A 20555-nucleotide genomic window follows, 5' to 3' on the forward strand; every position below is an offset into this window, starting at 1 on the left:
GAAAATGAGATCCCAGAGGAAGGAAGGTTCAGATGTTCAAGACCAGAGAAATTGGGTGAGGAACACAGAGACGAGATGGAAGCTGTTGCGGACTGAGGGGAGAGAAGGAGAAGTTGCCAGCTCAGCGGTAGGATCTTTTAATACCATAAATTTCAATGTGGCCTTAACAGTCAGTGGTTTTGCCGCACTTTGGAACAAAGCAAACTGAAACAATTTATAAGAAGGATGCCTTTCGGCATTTTTAGGGACGTGTTTAATGTGGTACCATTTGATTTCCCAGGGTTACTTCAGAGCCTCATGTTTCTAGGTTCGTTTTAAGTCTGATGCTTGTGTCCACGTGTAGGTGCTCACCACGAGGCTGGAATGGTTCAAGAGCCTGGGAGAGCTAAGGGCCCAAGTCTGACTGAGTTTTATCTTGTGTCAGCTGGCTACAGATTTGTGTTTCGGTAGCGAGCCATGGGCCTGGGTGCTGTAAGGCTGCAGCCATTGGAGGGAGGGGGGCACTGGCAGGACTGCATGCTCTCAGTTGTCATTATTGTGCCTTGCTTTCCTTCCCCAGAACACACTGAGTGCAGAGGACCATTCTCCTCAAGACAGTTTCACCCTGAACCCTGAGGAGCGACGAGAATACCCTGATCTCCAGGCTGCCCACCGGCCATTCCCTAAGGAGCAATTCAGGCAGGAGAATGGGCATACATCCTTGCAAAGAGATGGACCCAGATCTTTTCTCCTGGATCTCCCAAACTTCCCCGACCTGTCAAAAGCAGATATCAATGGGCAGAATCCCAACATTCAGGTACAAATTTATGTTAACATCTGATTTTTTTATAACTTACACAAAGTTATTTTACTGAACCAAGACAACTTTCAGCTTGGCTTGCATGACATGCAGCCAGAACAATCTGTCTCTACCAATAGAGAAGGTATATAGTACAATATAATGTAATGTAACATAGTATTATATATAAAAAATATATAATACATATTTTTTCTCTCTAAGTTAATGCACAGATTGCAAATTTTTTATAAATTGCTCCTTGGATAGCGTTGATTGCATAAGTGTGGAGGACAATGTAGACCTGTTTGTGATACTAAACCCATCTTTGTGACACTAAACCCATCTTTGTGACTGCCATTTTGGAACATATTACCTTCATTGATAATAAGTGGGTATTTAAATTTCTGTCTTCAATTAATTGGTGTAAAACTTGTTTGTGAACAGATTTGCTTTTGGTATGCTATTATAAAATGCAACCATCCCCAAACGTTGTCAGAGAACAAGTCTTGCATTTTCAGGTCAAAATGTGTTCCTCTGTATGGAAGTGAGACTTAGAGTTAATTTCTGCAGCAGCTGCTTGGAGTAAAAAAAAGTTGTCTGCAAGAAACTTTGTTACATGTTATTCCTCAAACTGTTCTTGGGTTTGGAACAGCCTCTTACAAGCCACTTGCATCTTGAAACTTCAAGGATCCGAGAGAGGAAAAAATGAGTGATTTGTTTTTAATTCAGAGCCTTAAAGCAAAATTGGCATTAATAAGCAGTCTCTTTTAACCAAAACAATAAATTCAAAAGTTGTTCTGCCTAAGAAGTGCTTATAAAAACAATGCACTAATAGATCTGGTTTTCTGGTTAAATTAATTCCTGGCTTCTTATAGTCCCCCAGCCCACAAAATTACCATCCTTTTGATATGTCTAAGAAGTACGTATGTAAAGATGTAATAGATCTGCTGGTGAGAGGCCAACATGCTCAAGAGGGCTGGAGCACCTCTGCTCTGGAGACAGGCTTGAAGGGCTGGGGCTGTTCAGCCTGGAGAAAAGAAGGCTCAGGGGACACCTTAGAGCACCTTCCAGTGCTAAAGGGGCTCCAAGAGAGCTGGAGAGGGACTTTTTACAAGGGCATGGAGTGATAGGACAAGACAGAATGGCTTTAAACAGACAGAGGATAAGTTTAGAGTAGTTTTAGGAAGAAATTCTTCCCTGTCAGGGTGGGGAGGCTCTGGCACTGGTTGCCCAGAGAAGTTGTGGCTGCCCCATCCCTGGAAGTGTTCAAGGCCAGGCTGGATGAGGCTCTGAGCAACCTGGTCTGGTGGAAGGTGTCCCTGCCCATGGCACGGGGGTGGAATGGGATGATCCTTAAGACCTCTTCCAACCCAAACCAGTGCATGAGTCCATGACTGGGTGAGAACAAGCTGCCTCCACAGCGTCACTCCCTTGTGTTCGCCGTAGATAGTTGGAACATCTCTTGTGTGAGGAGAATCATTCCAGAGAGCTTTGGGAAGGGAAGATTAGGAAGCTGTAGGGGCCCCAGATTGTGGCATGAGGCAAATAGTGTAACATCACTGTTTGAACAGTATGTAAACTGCAGAGGAGGACAGGAGGAAACAAAAACCTTCTCTGAGTGGTAACAGCATACAATGTTTAGACACAGGGAACAGATAAAAGAGATGGCAACAGTTCCCTGGCTTGTCTTCATAGTAACTGCTGCTGCTCTGACCTCTTTTTCCACCACCTGATCTCAGAAATTTGTCAGCAACTATGTCAGCAGTTTTGCTGGACTCTGAGAACTGGGAAGACTAGTCCTGTAAACTGAAAAGCATTGGACAACATTGATCCCAGAGCTCTTGTGCACAAGGATGAGCCCTTTCAGAAACAGGCTCCCTGAGTTCTGCATTTTATTTACTCTGCATTTACTCTGCTTACTTAGGTGCATAAATAGTGATGTACAAAGCTTCTTTAAGTTCTTGGTTGACAGTCTTGCAGCTGGTCAAGCCTCATGGAGATAAAACTCCCATTAATTCCTTACAGAGACAGAGAAAGTTTATTTCTTTGCCTAAAGCTTGTAAAAGTTGGCCTGCTCTTTTAGGAAAAATAGGATTATAGTGAATTCTTGCTTGTTAAACAGTACTATACTGACCTGAACAGAAATAGTGACACTTGCTGACTTGCAAATTTCCCATCAGCTATTTGGCAGGTGAAAACAGAATTGATGCTTATTTTTGGTTTTGCACAATGGCTCCTGGCTCTGTAAGTTACAATCCTGGGAGTGTTGATTTAAAGAGTCCTCCTAGGACTGAGAAATTGGAAAGGAGAAAACAGCTTCCATTTTAAGATAGCATAATGGCCACATTTTCTTCTCAAAGACTCAAAACCTCTTTTTCCTTCTACTGCATAGACCAAAACTAACATCTTTTTAATGGAAGTTATACCTGGGAAATTAAAGATCTAAGAAAGAGACATAAAATTCTTCCAAAAAAGCAGGTGGGAAAGATACTCCAGCGAGTTTTCTTTAGGGCCATTCCTTCTCTGGTTCCTCTGAGATGGCACTTGCTGTATCATGCCCTGGTGTGCGCTCTTTTAGTGATGAACTGGTGAATATCAGAACACCATCAGAGGAATTCAGATTACCCCAGGTACTGCCGTATTTATCAGATGATAACCTAAGTACAGCAGACTGTCTCTAGAAAACCCTCAGAAGCAACAGTCAGAGCTGCAGTAATCCAAATGAATATGTCTCTTTGCATACAAGACCAGGACAACACTTACTGGTCTTCCTGTGGTGTTCTAGCCTTGTAAAATCTCCCATCATTTCAAGTGGCATTTTATGCTTCAGCTGTGCTTCCACACTGGTTGTTGAGAGTAACCACAGTAGCTGCTGTTGAGCAAAGACTGGCTGCTTGGTTTGGGGTATTTTGTTTTCCTTTTTGTCGTTTTAACAGTTCTGTCAATGCCTGGAAGACTTCTAGATGAGAAGGTGATTACAAAAACTGATCACATGGTTTTTTTAGATTTCCTTTCACAAGTGGAAAATACCCTAGGATGTCTAGGTTTGCACTTGTTTGACAGACTAGCCAAGGGATGCCTATGCAGACCCTGTAATTGGTCAGGGTTATTATTCAGTCAAAATTGTTCTAACCCCTGAGTAGCAGAACGAAGTCACATGGGAGGTGTACAGGAACCTGCCTATTTTCCATTTCTGATGGGTTTTTCTTGTCTGTTCTAAACAGCCTTCTACAACCTCTTCACTCTTTGCAGCCAACCCTCTGTTTGGAGCCAGATGTTTCAACCTGCAACTGAACTTTTTGCCCAGTCCCTCCCCTTTTCCTTCTACTACTGGTTTCCCAGGGTTGTGCACTGTGAGAGGGACAGGTAGTGTGCTGCTCTGTTGTTGCGCTGCTTTGCTGCTTCCCCAGCAGTGCTCGACACCATGACAAATGAGCAGGAAAGGGAAAACTCATAGAACCATAGAGTGGTTTGGGTTGGAAAGGACCTTCAAGATCATCTAGTTCAAGTCCCCCTGCCATGGGCAGGGACACCTTCCACTAGATCAGAGGCCTATCCAGCCCAGTCACACCTCCAGGGACAAGGAGATCACAACCTCTTTGGGCAATAAGGGCATTTTGTGGATATTAATGTTCCTCACTGAACTTAAATCTTGGTCAAGCTTCATGACCAATAGAGCTGAAACACTGGAGCTGGGTGAGCTCCAGTCGTAATGGATGTGTTAAACATTTCGATGAGGTGACATATTCTGGGTGAAAACTGCACACAAACAGGTAGGATTCCTGTTTAAAACCATGTTGATAACCATGGTAATTGATAGGAGTGGCTTTAAACCGGAAGAAGTTAATGCCTGCTATGTCTTTATCATTTTTCATGAGGCCTGTGGCCATATCCACTAGTCACACCACTCCAGTGCTGCTGTGTTAGCTTTGTTATCTATTTGTTACCTATTTTCTCTCTTTGATACCTACTGGGTTACTACCTTCTCTTAGAAGAACTTCTACACAAAACCACCCACTCTAGGAACATACACAACTAAAGAGAAACAGGGCTCTGTGATCTGCTTTTAAAAAAGAACTGCAGACTTCAACTCTTCTCCAAGTTCACCCATGGCCATTTCCCTCACCTCCACCTGCCTCATAATGTCACTTTTTACTCATTTTATTAGATTTACTTTTTAGCTATCACTTATATTTGTCCTTTGAAGCTGCTGGTTTCAATGCATTTGAAAGCAACACCCTCTTGGTATTGTCACAGAAGACTCAACAGTGTCTGACCAGTCCTACCAGTCTCATCTCTAATTTAGCACAAGAGGAGCTGGAGGGCTCCAGCAGTGCTTGTTTCTTGTAAGGCTTGTGAGGTTTAATACCTTGAGGTAGCAGCACAGCAGTTGTTGCCAGGTGCACCACTGGAAGCACAGTGGAGCCTAGCAGGAGCTGGTTGCTCCTCTGGCCGGCTGGAGAGACTCGTGCAGGCAGAGCCAGGGGCTGCGGGCCACGGTTGAACTGCTGTCAATACCAGAGCTGTGCAGGTTTCTCAACATCATGCTGTAACAAGATCTCACTGCAGAGCACAGAATTCAGAGCTAAAACACGTTTTTATTTCTGGGGTTCAGCTGGGCTCATCAGAGATTGCAAATTGGATTGACAACATTAAATAGAAATTTCAGGTTTCAAGTCACATTGTCTTCTTTGCTCCCAACAGAGTTTGAGGGTCCTTCACTTTTCAAGTCCAGAAAACTAAATGACATGACACAACCAGAAGTAAATTGGTATCACTGCTGATAGCATTTTAATTAAAATTATGTGGCGTAAAGCCAGATTTACCATTTTAATCTCTTACAATGAACTTGTTTCTGTTCTCCTGTTATTCTTACCTCATTGCTGACTTGCACGTCTATCTTACCAGAATGGCAAGTTCTGTATTGAAAATTTGCATCGATTGTATGAAAGAAACAGGATAGAAGTGCTGTAGGATCTGCTGCTTGCACAATATCACAAACATAGTTCTTCCTGAAACATAATCTTCCAGTTGCTTGGGGCAATGTTTACACCAGTAAAGTGAATTCAGAAACATTGTCTCTGTAAACAGGACAAAGAACACAGAACTTTTTGTGCACTCCAGCAGGCTGGGATAATATTTATCTTCTGTATATTTTTGGCCAGGAGAAAATTGGATGTTGGTGTCTGCATACATCTGTGCTTGATACACTTGTTTCATTAGAAATTGACTGCAAATCTGTTGTTTTAATGTGCCTACGCCAACTGCTTTTAACAGTTGTCAGAGGAATGTCCTTATTCCTAGCTCGTACAACCATAAAAAAAGTGGCTTTATTTTAGGTTTGAATACTTCTGGGGATGATTGTGGATTTATACAAGAACTGTGTTACCACAGACATTTTGGGAAGCTTGAGAAAAAAAGAATCTTTACAGTTTTGATAATCACTGGAAGAAGAAATCAGCCTCTAAAATTGTCTCCAAGATAGAATTGCTAAAGCAGATTTATTTTTTAATTTTTAAGAGAACATGTTTTTGCTGGAATACTTATACAGCATGAAAGCTTTTCCAGAGCTTCTCTGAACGCCTGTTCTTTATGACTCTAGTTCTTGGTCTTTATTCTCTAGTTCTTGATTTCTTTATTCCTTTTTATAAACAGCCCCCAGTATAGAAACTGATGAAACAAGTTACATGCTTCAGTGCCATGTACATGTATGTACAGTCATGGACTAACACTGTAAGTCTATCTGTAACTACTGGGAAGAATTTAGTGAAAGCTGACTTTTCAAAATTTTAGACTGGGATAAGGGAGCAATTGCTCACCTGAAACAGCAGCCTCTTCTCACAAGTCTGCCCTAACTTTTGGAGGAGGGCTTACTAGGATTAGGCACTGATTTCCTCCCTGCCTCTGGAAAGTCCATTAATTCAAATGGAGCTTGGCAGAGCACAGCCAAGTCCCTGAAAACACCAGAGTCAATTGAAGCTGGCTTCTAATTTCCGAGAGTGGCGGTTCAGACAATCCCAGGATTCTTTATAGAATTTCTTTCACTGTATGATTTTTATGCCACAATAAACACCTTGGTAATCAAAGCTTAAAGCAGTGGAGAGAGGAACACCGTTATTTGTCAGACTACCACACTGGATTTTGCTTCTGCTGGTTTTGGTTTTTAAATTAGCTGTGTGTTGGAAAACTCATTTTAGAGGCCTTTCTAATAAGCTTCCTCAGTGGTAAAAACAGACTGCAGGGGCTATCTGATTGCACAGATGTGTCTTGGAAGTAAGTTAGTTGCAGTGCTGCGGGAGGTCTGGTGGGGTCTGATGACACTGCAAGTCCATGTGTTCCACCTGCCTTTCCTCACCAGTGTAGCACCAAGCTCAGCAGACGTTTCTCTGTCCCTGCAAACCCTCTTTTCCTTAAACTGACTTGGCAGCATCAATCGTTATTTAAAACCAAGTTCCTGTGGTTCTTCAAATTGTCCCTGGCTGAAATAATGCAAGTTCATGCTGATTGACTGTCACACAGCTACAGATTATCAAAGCAAATGGAGCAATTATCATTATTTTTTATCAGAGGGATGGTTTTTCCCACTTTGCTGAGTCACTGCTCAGAGAGTTAGTGTGGTCCTAAAAATACTTGCTACTAAAGTACTGGAGTTGTACTAATTTCCAGGTGGGGAGTACCAAAGCCCCACCACTGGCAGTGGTTGCCACTCAGTAAGGCGATTTCCTTTCATTTATTGTGAAAACTCTGTTTTGCTTGGATAGATGAAACAATTTTGAATGCCTGAACTGACCCTGATGTTTTCAAGCTTATGAAATCCATTTTAATTCTTGGTCTGTAGAAACTGAGGTTTAATGAAGTAATCGTTCCAATTCCATATTTAGGCTGGGAGTGAAAAACCTTTTGTGTAAATATGCTATTAGGCTGACAGCTGCACTTTCCCTTGCTCTTGCTCTTTCTCCCAGTGGAGCTTCATAGTAGCCTGAAAGTTTTTTCATTTCAATGGCCTGGTCTGTGATAAAATGCAAAGCATGAAATAGGTTCAAAATCTCCTTTCTCCAAACACAGGATGTGTGGGCATTGTTTGTGTCTGCAGCTCTGAGGGTATGACAGTTCTTCTTTGCTTCCTATGTCACACTCTCTGGGCCACAGGTAGCTGTGACGTTTTCTTTCTTTTCCTTGTGTGTGATTTTACCAAAAACAATTCTATAAAACTAATCTTTTATGCACCATGCACATCCACAGAGCTGTGTAAATGACTTCTAGCATAATTGTACATTATTTCTGTTTTATACAACCTGATTTTTACTGTGTACCATCTTGGAAGGGTGAGAATGCCTCCATACCTATTAAACATTATAGATATATCTGAGAGTCACTTCTGGTTGTTTAGCCAGTCCAGTGTAATCAATGAACCCCATTAGCATGACACATGAGAGCTTTTTGTGATGTATCTCTGGCCAGGCAATGCTTGCATGACTCACAGAGCCAAGGTTTCTGGGAGCTAGTCTCTGCTTCTACCTAAATAGCCACCTATGTGCACACACAGTATTTATCCAAGAGTTTTACAATTACACATTGTTCAGCACAGAAAGCAACAATCAAGGGTTGCTCCTATGCACAATGATATTGACATTTGTGATGTCTGTGAGGGAATTGGGCAGCAAACTCTGAATTTTGGTTCTGGGCTTCTGTAGAAACCATAAACAGGTTGACCATAACAGGTCATTATACTCTTCCAGCATGACAAAAGGACCTACTTTAGAGGGCTTTGCAGCAAGTCACATACTCAGCGTTGGTCAGAGGAGCTGCTGGCTCCCATCACTGCCACAAAGTGTGGTTTCATGCAGCAGTAACAGCTGGGCTGCTGCCAGAGGGCAAGACAGACGCAAACCCAGAGGTACCTGGGCTCTGCATCTTTACCTTCACACTCATGGCCTTGCTTAGCCCCATCTTGAGTCAGCCCAAGGCCTTGGAACAGGCTCTGCACATTGGTGTGCTTCATGCTTGCCTCAAATTCAGCCTCAGCACAGAGTACAGGTTTGGTTTTCTTTTTCCTGGTCATATATGTTTGGCTCTAAACACATTTTCCCCATAAGGCAGAAAATTATGCTGCAAAGGTTTTAGGCACAGCATGGGTTATTATTTTGTGCAGGATTTTTCCTAGCCTTTGTTCCAAGATCTGATTCAGCAGAGGTAGCAGAAGGAATCACTCAGCCTCTGCCTATCTCTGGGCTCAGTAATCCGCATATGGTTTACAATATGCAAACTCAAAGGTATTGCACAGCCCCTTTGCCAGGCAGCACCTCGTCTTTGCTGCGTGGAAAGTTTCCCACTGACCGGGAGGAGGCGCTGACAGTCAGACTGGGCTGTTCTGAATCCCACAGGTTACCATTGAAGTGGTGGATGGCCCCGACACGGAGACAGACAAGGATCTGCAGAAGGAGAGCAGCAAGCCCAGCTGGCCAGCCCCATCGCCTGACTGGAGGAACTGGTGGCAGAGGTCCTCCACCTTGACTCGCATGAGCAGCGGGGACCAGGACTACAAGTACGACAGCACTACTGAGGACAGCAACTTCCTAAACCCTCTCGGTGGGTGGGATAGTCATGCACCCAGTCACCGGACATTTGAGTCCAAGGAGCAGCCAGAGTATGGTAAGTTTGTGTTCCAGGCCTCGTATGGGCATTTTGGGATTGTAAAAAACAAGCATGGGGGAAATGAGAATGGTGAGGCATCGCTGAGAGCAGGCCAAGCAAAATAGAATTTTTCAACATGTGGCTTTTGTTCATCAGCTTTTAAATACAAATCTGTGCAGATGCACAAGCTGTACTGTGGTAGCTGCATTCCACTAGTAAGTCTATAATCTTGAAAATCATACCAGTTATCCCAGAAGAGTGTCTTTTTTTAGTCCGATGTGTGCTTTTTTTAAAAGTAGAGGAAACAAGGTTTCGTATTTATTTTTAGAGTAAGGATAAGTACAAATTTAGAATTGTGCGGTGGTTTGGGAACCAAAATATAACTATTGGATAAATAAGCAAGATCTGAAATGTGGTAGTATTTGGTGGATACACAAATAAGATTAATTATGTTGGTGCATGTGTGGGGAGTGGCATGTGCAGCAGGAACATTGTGTATTTGCGTGTGTAATATTATTCCAGATGTGTCACAGCAAAAACAATTGTTTTCAGCTTGTTGTATGAAACAGCTGCAGAAACTAGAAACAGAGACGAGCTACAGCTATTCACTGCCCTGACAGGCTGTGACTGTCCACATGGGAATGACCTAAGGGAGGTGAGCTAAACTGTGTTCACAGGAGCCCCTCGAATTTAAGTTGTGTGTAAATACAAACAACTTTAGTCAGAACAAGGTGTCAGAGCCACAGTACTTTTACCCTGGCATTTCTGTTGTTATTCCCCAGATGCTGCAGAGTGCCTGTCATGCACTGCTTCAGCCTTATTTTTCCTACGATTTGGCTAACTTGAAGTACTAGAGTCTTAAAAATCAAGAGAGAGTTTTCGTGGAACGGTGTGTTTAAACACATACATACGTATTAAATTTTGTGGCCAGAAGATTAAAGTCTATCCCCTCTTTTTGCACCTACATTTATTTGTGGGCAGGGTTTATTTCCAAGAATTCATATAGTAGTTATTCATTTAAGTTAAATAAAATTGCTTTCACAAATAATTGTGGTAGAAAAAACATAGTAAGAATTACAAATATGAAAATAGGAAGAACAGTTTGAGCTCCAGCTGAAAATCTAACATAGTATATTCAACAGTGTGAAGTGTAAACACTAGGTAGGCAGGTCTAAAAATTAGCTTAGAGCTTTCTTCGGCACACCAGAGCACCCAACCAACTAGAAACAGCTCCTGGCCCTCTGTCTAACCTGAAATGCTCTGTGCCATTGGCCTTGTCCAGGAGGATGTAGCAGAAGATCCTGCCCATGTGGGGCTTAGATGCTGCACCCACTGACATGTTCACACCTTTCCTGTGTGTGTCTCTCTCTCCTCCTGCTATGATGCCTTTTCCTGGTCTTAAAATCAAGAGTCAAACATGGTTAGAAGGGGAAAAGGGATTTTACATTGGTATTTATTTTAAAAATCCTTACGTGCACACATCCAGGTCGAATGCACCGAAATGCACACTGCAATGCACACCCACAAAAGATCTGGTATAACACTATGGGTCTTACTAATTAGCATATCTATCAAAGATTCCCCAGTGAGAAGCTCAAGTGAGCCCCCCCTCCCCAAGGAGCCTTCTCCTGGATGGTTCTATCTTAGTTTACAGAATATGTTCTGGAGAGGACCTTGGGGTCTGGGGCACACTGATCCCTAGCTACGAAGCTTCTAAGATGTTTAGTCTCCTAGATGAACAAAAAAGTCCAAGAATGTAGGCAAAAAGCACTAAGAATACAGAAGTTGTAAAAAGGTATAACAGGGGTATAAAAGACAAAGCAAAAAACCTTCATGGCATCACTGCCACTACCAAGGTCTCGCCCTGCCCTTCCTGGGCCTCCTGGGCTGGGCTGTTTGACAGCCATTGCACCTGCTCACCTGTCCTCCTCCTTGCCAACCACATTGTTGTGGGAAAAAAAAGAGTTGGAAAAGAGCTAGGAAGAAGAGCAGGGCCAGGCATAGAGGGCCATTTTCCTGAGATATCTGATGCCTTTTTGGACTGTTGTGGTGCCTGTCTGCTGGCAAACCCCAAAACCATGGGTCTTGCACACTGACATTAGCCATGTTCACAACCACATCACACCGTGGACACCTGATTCCGGTGTGGTGGCTTCCCCATCATCAGCCATGTCAGAAAAGGAGGAGAAATACATAAGGTCCTTGCCACGAGGAGCTCACATCTAGGCAGCTTGCTCTGAGTGAGATATATAACCTTGCCATATTCCTGGCAATAAATGTTTAATAGCACCCCACAGAGTTGTCGTCAGTCATTACATATGGTACAAATCAAGTTACATGTTCTGCTAACCAGCTCAGGAAGCCCACAGACAGCATGGCCGTGGGGGGAGCAGGAATCTTGTGTAGCACAGAGGCCAGGGAAGGCAGGGATCCTCCCTGGGTCTTGCTGTAGCTTAGGTACTCTTACCTATAGCTATAGAACAGGCCTGTCTCAGAACCACTAAACCAGATTTTGCTTTGCTATGCATGGTGGTGTAACCCAAAGGAGCTACGACTGCAAGTTATGACCACAGGGTCAGTAAAATACCTCCTGTAGGTTGCAGGGAAAACCATTAAGACAAATGTTCCCTTAGCTGGGGAGGCCAGTGGGAAGGCAAGAAAACTGGGATGGGTTCATGGGCTTTTTTTGGTGGCCTTCACATGGTGGGATGTGCAACAGTTGAACGCAGAACACAAAGGAAGCTGGTTCTGAAGAGTTTAGGTATCCACAGCAGCACCAGCTTGTGTGGTACAGACCTGGTGTCCAGTGCCTTTGGCTCTCTACCAGAAGAGAATAAAGTTATGTCTCCTTTTCAGAAGGTTCTTTCTAGTAAATAGTCAGACTTGATGTTATTTATTAATCCACACGAAACACTAAAAATTGCATGTTGTTCTCAGTGCAAGAGGAGCATGCAGTTCCCTGTTCTCATAGCAGTATTCCTGAAATATCTGTACCCTGTTCAAGGGACTGAAAAACAAAATTGTGATTTTCACTCATGACCCTGTAGCTTCCCATATCCCAACAACATGCATCTTTCCCTAAAAGTTGAGAATCATTGCGCTATGGCTGTGTGTTTTGAAAATATGAAAAAGAAAACTTAATTTATCCTGTGCCTGGTTAGTCTGTGGTCCATAAACATGTTCCTGTATGCAGGGAGATTATGTGAATAGATGTGTACTGTTAGTTCACGACCCAGCTCTGCAGCTGAGGATTCTCAGCTGCCAAAAGGTCAAAAGAGAAAGGAAATATTTTTTCAAATAATGTTGCATGCATTTCCCTGAGGAGCATCAAGTGTGAAAACCATTTAAACAGCAGGCTTGCGCCTGGCATTCAGCCCAAGCTTCAGGTAGAGACATCTGGATTCCATTCTTGTTTTGCCTTCTTAATAAAAACCACTACACAGTAGTTTTGGGTAGTAGGAGTTTTGTTTCTTCATTTCCTTCCCCATGTTTGTCCTTGCAACAGATTACGTTGATGGCGAGGGCGACTGGAGCCCGTGGTCCCTGTGCAGCGTCACCTGTGGGAGCGGCAATCAGAAGCGCACGAGGTCCTGCGGGTACGCCTGCACGGCCACCGAGTCCCGCACCTGCGACAGGCCCAACTGCCCAGGTGGGAGCTGTTCGTGGGAGCTGCTGCCAGGGGGGCCAGGGAGGGGTGGCCATGGGGTGGGAGAGCCCTCCTGTGTGCAAAGCCTGGGGCCCATGTGTTCCGTGGCAAGGTGAGGGTTCCGGTGGGAAAAGACACGCCGATTTTCAACACCATTTATTCATGGTAATGATACACTGCTAGATGCAGTCCACCATCCCTCAGGACTTAAAAGACAAGTACAGGCTTTCTTTGGGTCATGGCAGTCATTTTTGTGCACAGGCGTTTTGTATTCCGAAGGGTGTAATCTACTCTCTTGAAACAAATTTGGAGCTGTTTTAGAATATCAAACCAGCTGTGCTGTTACCTCAGTGAGCTCCTGTTTTGCTGTGCAGTGAATGGCATTGCCTGATTGGTGAACAGGGATGAAGGAATGTATAGTTTTGCCTTGAATATATTCAGAAAAAATGGCCAAGGAGCCTTGCCTTAGTTCCTGCCCATTCACAGGATTTGACATTTGAAGTGTCCTTACCATCACCCAGTCTTCACTTTGGCAAAAGCAGGGCTGAGAACTCAAGCCTACATCATGAAAATTTGAAGCTGCTATGGAAAACTGTGTTTTAAATGTTGCTGTGTTTGAATTTAGACCAATTTGTCATGCAGTAGCTGCCACAATGCAGGGGATAGGTGCAAGTTCATTACTTCCCAAGACAAGAGAGAGAAGTGAAAACACAAGTTGTGGTGGTATGCATTACTCTCAGTTTACTTAATGACTCAGAAAGGCAGAAATTCTTAAACTGTAGGTCAGGCTTTTTTAATGGGAAGTGAAATGTCAGCAGTGCTGGAGAGGAGATTTAGAAGACTTGGTGAGAGAGTTGGAGAGAAGTTTCTCACTCGCAGATAGATTCATGTCTCCATTGTAAGGCAACAACTGCTAGGCAGTTCAGGGGAAAAATATTTCTGCATGCTCTCGTACATCCTAAAACCTCAATAATAAGGGGCTAATTCCAGAGAAAAGCAAGTAACCCCCAGTTATATTGTCTAGTATTTATTACCAGCTAGCACCAAACAGTGGCAAACTTGAAAGAATATATTATGTCATATAACAGACCTCCAACGATCCACAAGCAAAACACATTCACTCTTTGAGGCTGTGCTGACATTTTTAAAATTACAAGGGCAAAGCTCAGCTTCTGCTGTTTATAATTCCAGCAGTGAATTACTGCCTTGTAATGGGTTCTTGGGTATCTATTATTCTACATCTAGTGCTGGAGTTAAGGCAAAACTGTATGATAATTTTATTGAAAATTGGCCTGAGGCTGTTTTGAACCTTTGCAAGCCACCATTATGCCCCAGTTTAGGAGAGCGGGAGAAAGTTCATTGGCAAGAAGATGGATGGTGAATAGACTTCATTATTAACCATATAGTTATCACATATTAAAGATCTTTATGCTCTCTTTAGAGGTCTTTAATTCAATGGGGAGGAAAGGAAAAAAAAACCTAAAACCTTTTTGAGTTTTTTTGAGGAGATATTCATGTTAAGCCCACGTGGCACAGAATCATTGGGCTGGTCAGTAAATGGGCTGAAGTAAAGCAGTAATGAAAGCTGTTTACTTTGGCAAGATCATTTTTCTGGCAATCTCTGTGTCTCTCTACTGATAGCAAACAATTAACTGGAGGTTGTTGGTAGATCCTGATATGCTGAGATCCTGGTATTTTATTTGATAGCTATAAGTCACGGGGATGCAATTGCTTGGAGAGGTTGGTTATCTCTTGCCTACTCACACCTTTTAACTCCCTAGCATTGGGAGAGACTAACAAGCACCAATTTTCTTGTAACAGAATCATTTTTTCTTGAAAAATGGTTGCTCACTTATGGAGATGAACTTACTCGCCTGTCTCCAGGCCTGTCGCTCTCTTTTACCTTCCTAACAGCACAGATTCCTTGGTCATTATGCTTTTAAAGGAAGAGTCCAGCAGCAACTTCAGAATGCTCCCCTGCCAAATCAAAGCACCTTGCAGAGCCTGGGGAAGGATGGGTGCCAAGGAGGCAGCTGATTCCATTGTGTTTTAACAGGAAAACACCAGCACCACTAACACGTGTTTGTCTTAGGGATCGAAGATACCTTCCGGACAGCTGCCACAGAAGTGAGTTTACTTGCAGGGAGTGAAGACTTCAATGCAACCAAACTGTTTGAAGTTGGTAAGCAGCACAGTCAATCCTTCAGTAACAGATAAGAGGCTTCCTTAGGGTTTTCTTAGTCCTTTGGAACCAAGATATTGAGTTTAGCACTAAAAATATCAATAACAGCAGTCATTTATTATCTTGCTTATGTTTACAATCTGAACATTTGCTTCAGTCATAGAATCTTTCTCCCCTTAAGTCCTGTGCTTGTTACATCATAAAATTGTTACTTGCTGTCCTAATTCAGAAAAGAGCTGTAAGACTCCATATTAATGGAGGGGGTAAAAATCAAACCTTTATTATTTTGCTGAAATAGCCTCGAATGGAAGACCCTATAAAAGCATTTTAAATACAGCTGTCACATCAAAAAAAAAAAAAAAAGGGCAATGACTTTTATGAGTATGCTTTGCTTTTATAGCTCTGTGTGCTGCAGTGGGAGGAGCCAAAGCAATTTTATAGGGCATGGCTTGATTCTGAACTACCTAAAACTCAGTCCAACCTCTGCAATGTTCTGCTTTCGACCCTCCAACAAAACCATAATGTGGCCACTCAGAGACACTGGCTGCTGGATTAATTGAATAAATAGTGTAACCCAGCACCCTCCCTCCTATGGTGGCAGGGCACAATAGTTAATGACAGCCAGGATGGGACTCTTTAAGGAGATAGAAAAACAGGACACCGATCACTAAGTAAATATTTTGCAAGAGTGTTTGCTCTAAGAGTTTTAGGTCCCAGTTAGTTACTCTCCTGCAGAGTCCTCTGAAGTAAGTGTGGAACAAGACATGCAGGGGGTTTTTGACAGCCCATAGAAAGATACAGACAACATAAATAATATTTTAGGTAGGAGATGTTTAACTGGATTCTCGCAAGAGCCTTGCAAAATAAGAGAGTGCCAGTATTAAATATGCTACTGGTCTACAAACCTCTTTAATCCCAGCCATACATCATGGCTCTAGTGCCATTAACTCCTCCTGAAGTACAGCCACTCTGATGTATATGCCCTTTTGGAACCTGAATCACTTTTGGCTGCATTTGCCAGCTAAGATGTCAGTCTCCATGTTTGAACTGCAGATGCTTGAAGTACCCCTTTGGAAAGTGGAGACCAAATAGAAAAAACTATTTGTTTTTTAGAAGAAAGACTGAATTAGGGCCTAGAATGAACTTTAGAAAGAGTAATCCAGGCCTTGCTTGCCATCCTGTAATCTCTAGCATCATCTGAAACTTAATACTTCAACATCTGACTGCTGTTTTTCCTGGTGAGTGTGTTCTGACTAAGGGTTCCAGCTGAAGACTGGTCCCAAATCACTGTGATTTCCCTACTTCTGTTGCTTATCAACCCATGGCAGTGTCTCTTGTGCTGCATGGGCATATCAGTGGCTTAATTAGAATTTGCCAGGTAGAAGTGTCACAGATTCCTACTGGCCTGGTTCTGCACTGTAACTCAGACTAGCACTGCCTGAGGCACTGAAGTCAGTCACACATGATTTCTTTACCTGACAAGAGAGCACAGTGATACACTGTGGGCAGGGCAGCAAGCTGTGGTTGCCCTTTCTTTCTAAAGCAGAGCACTGGTGCTGAACAGCTACACTTTACTCATTTATTATCACTGATCACACGAACTGGGATGCTGCTTAATGTATCTTAAGTTTCCATTTCCTGCCCTGAAACAGATACTGATAGCTGTGAGAGATGGATGAGCTGCAAGAGCGAGTTCCTGAAGAAATACATGCACAAAGTGGTCAACGATCTTCCCAGCTGCCCGTGCTCCTACCCCAGAGAAGTTGCGTACAGCACCGCTGAGATCTACGATCGACTTAAGAGGAAGAACTTCCGCTGGAAAGATGCGAGTGGTCCCAAGGAAAAACTGGAGATCTACAAGCCCACGGCACGATACTGCATCCGCTCCATGCTGTCTTTGGAAAGCACAACCCTTGCAGCGCAGCACTGCTGCTACGATGATAACATGCAGCTGATCACCAGGGGCAAAGGGGCAGGGACGCCGAACCTGATCAGCATCGAATTCTCAGCAGAACTCCACTACAAAGTGGACATTCTGCCTTGGATCATATGCAAAGGTGACTGGAGCCGCTACAATGAAGCCCGGCCTCCCAACAATGGACAGAAGTGTACAGAAAACCCATCAGACGAAGACTACTACAAGCAGTTTCAAGAAGCAAGGGAATACTGAGAAGATTTTCCTCTTCTTCAGACACAAAATAGCATTCGTTTCCTGGATGCCAAAGAACTGATGATGGCTGCTGCATTGGCTCCTCCACAGGGGTTGATCAGTTCCTTTCCAATGAATGTATATAGTTGTAATATAATATATAACTATTTTTCATAGTGTGTGTAATTTATAAACACGTATCTCTCTGTCTCACACACACCTATTTTTGCATACAGACATACATAAATCTTGTCCTGATAGGATTTTATACTGCAATAATGTTCATGTAATAATGTGCATTTCATTTTATTTCCCATCTGTAACATAGTGGAGGGGCTGGGGGGGTAGCTGCCATCACCATCAGGCCCCAAGGCCCCAGCAGAGGAGGCACATATTTAAAAGTTGTTATAAACAGTGGGATTGAAGAATGTACTCTTCCATATGGGAACGGTTTACAAGATTAATGCACCTACTGCATCAGTTTTCTCTGTAATTGGTTTCATGACTAGTCTTATCTAAGAAGGGAAGAACATTTTTTGGAAGGGTAATAGTCAGAAGTGAATATAGAAAATCCCTAGAAATTTTTCTCTTGGAATTCTTCCTGTTACCTTCTAGCTCAGGTCTTTGCTGTCCACCTGGGGTAGGCTTGCAGGAAGTTGTAGCTGTGATTTTCACACAGGCCAGAAAATGTCCTGATGCAGTGGTTCTGCAAGAGTTACAAACAGCCCACTCCTGGAGACATCTCGGATACGGAGCTGCAGCTGTCGGGGTTTACATCTCTAGAGCAACTACCTGTGAACTGAGAATGCTGTAACTCTTCGGAGGAGTGAGGGCAGAGGAGGAATCCATGTCAAAGGACAAAAAAAATCACAGTTCCTTCCCAGTTTTTAATATGAAGAATGTTTGGATCTGCTCGTTTCTTTCTTTTAAGAAAAGAAAGAAGTTTATTTTTTTAGAGAACAGTAAAAGTGGAATCCACAAGTTCCCTGGGATAAAAGATACAAGCAGCCCTTTTCCCCCAGTTTTCTCATGCTGAGTGCAGTGTCCTACAGAAGTAGCTATTCTTTAAGGGAAGCTCTCTGGGAGGAACTATTGGTGACTTAAAATGTCTTAATTTTTTTTAAAAAGCTAGCATTATTTTTGTAAAGTATTTATTGAATTGTAACGATGACTCACATGTGGGATATGTTTATAACATGAAAGGCTTCTGTAGATGGAACTCGATTTCCAAGAACATGACTGTTGTTAGGCAAAGGTCTATTTCCAAACTTTTATAAAGTGCAAGTTTACGTACATAATCCTGTCATTAAGCAGCTCATACCTGCATTCTGATGAAAGATAAAAGTTACACCCTGGGTAAATAAATACTTATAGTTCCATCCTGCGAAAGACTGCCTTGCTGCAAGTCAGTGTCTTCATTTGGAACACTAAGGCTAAATGTCACTAGAGAAATGCCTATTTTGGGGTTATGTGGTCTGACCGGCACATGTGGAACCTCATGCAGTGGTAAAGCCAACCGGCATCGCAGTCTGAGCTCAAAGATTCAAGACAGACACAAAAGACAATTGCCTCTGCTATATACAGACACACATAGATGATATTTAATGTCCCTTCCAATCCTTCTGTGGCATCCTGTAAATCTTTTCTGTGTCTCTGTTGGCCTCTCAGGTCTGGTTGATTGTGAGCTCATGGACGGACATGTGCGTGGTGCCCCTGGCACAAACACGGGCACAACCCCGCTGGGCTGGGCAGGGTCAGGCTTGTGTTGGTCTGCCCAGATGGTGCAAACCAGGGGGTTCAAAGGCAGCCCAGGCCGGGCACACCCAGTCTGACCCATACTGGAGGCTCTCCTGGATCTGCTGGGCCTCAGACCCCAGCCCTGCTCAGGCTCCAGGTCTCCAGAAACACAGCGGTCCAGGCAAAGCCACCGCACATCTGCGACAGCAACTGGTCTGCTGAGGTAACCTCAGCAGCTGGAAAACTTGGCCAAGTCATGGGAATCATCCCAGATCCAGACTTGAGTTGGTGGGGAAGACGTGGATATGTTCTAGTACAAGCTGGTAGTAACAAAACATGGTTAGTTGAGCAAGAGGGTAAATATGGGGATCACCCCTTATTTTTTATAGAAACCAGATTTTGTAAATTCTTGCAAGGTCATACAAAGGCGCCACTAGCTCGTGGAGCCAGTTAAATTGACAGCAGATGGATGAAAGGCACAAGGATCTCCAGGATCAGTCACTTCACAGGGAAGACAGGTATTTTCAGGGAGAAAGCTCTGCTTCTTACTTAACAGTGTAGGGGGGAACAACATTCTCAGGTTTCTCTGGGACGGAGATGAGAGAGCACTTGGTCACAATTCTTGAATTATAAAACACATCCCTGCCCTTTGTGGATTAGTAAATTATGGTGCTATTGAGAAATGCTACTACACTATTAATAAAGAACATAACACATAAAGTGTCAGGGAAAAGGAAAAATTATTCTAATAAATGAAATGACGCACAAAGTTTGAAGTCTTACTGCTCGTAATTTGCCAAGGCTGGAAACTCTGAGGGAGCCAAATAACTTCTGATAGGACCTACCAGGTGTTTCATAGGATGAGTCCTGGAGCGCAGATTGAGAGAGTCTGCTGTCCTAAGCAACAGTTTTTATTAAAAACAAAGTCTGTCCTACTTCATAATAAATTATGATCCATCCAGGGCTGGGCTGCGTATTTTATTTTCTGTTTTCTTTATCTCCTTTCCAATGACCAAAATTGTATGTGAAATGACTTTGTGTAGTAGACTTCAGCAAGGTGCTGGAGTTTACCATGGCCAAATATGGCTCAGTCTTTTAAATACAAGGCTGTTCATATTAGAACAAGCCTCGAGGAAGGGTTTGTGGCTCACATTCCCAGGCACAGGTCGGTGGTTAGGAGAAGCTGTCGTTATGTTTCTTACATTACCACAGAGCAGGCACATTGGAACACTCAACCAAAGATATGGGAGGGATTGAAACAAGCAAAACTGAACAGGGAAACTTAAACAAGGAGCCAGTCAAGTCATCCAACTTATTTTTAACCCCCAATCAATCAGCAGATACAGATTGCAGCACAACTTCCGAGTCAACTTGGTGGGAAAGCATTAAGCTGGCACAGCTGCTGTGAAAGATGTGTGGAGCAGTGCCC

At 43.2% G+C, this 20555-nt stretch overlaps 1 protein-coding gene across 2 annotated transcripts in view; it reads left to right on the forward strand.

The window, feature by feature from the left end:
* ISM1 (isthmin 1) overlaps positions 1-19940 on the forward strand; it is a 40034-nt gene extending 20094 nt beyond the window's left edge. Inside the window, exons 2-6 of one of the 2 annotated variants that reach the window (XM_082302663.1) lie at positions 560-796; positions 9163-9430; positions 12918-13061; positions 15151-15240; positions 16893-19940. In XM_082302663.1, coding sequence (XP_082158789.1) covers positions 560-796; positions 9163-9430; positions 12918-13061; positions 15151-15240; positions 16893-17410 — 1257 coding nt within the window. In that variant the 3' untranslated portion in view covers positions 17411-19940. Of the gene's footprint in view, positions 1-559; positions 797-9162; positions 9431-12917; positions 13062-15150; positions 15241-16868 lie in introns of both variants that reach the window. The other variant, XM_082302664.1, reaches the window with a different exon arrangement.
* Positions 19941-20555: the final 615 nt, after the last annotated feature.

The sequence above is a fragment of the Coloeus monedula genome (genome assembly GCF_965178545.1).
Source record: "Coloeus monedula genome assembly, chromosome: 2".
NCBI classification, from domain to species: domain Eukaryota; kingdom Metazoa; phylum Chordata; class Aves; order Passeriformes; family Corvidae; genus Coloeus; species Coloeus monedula.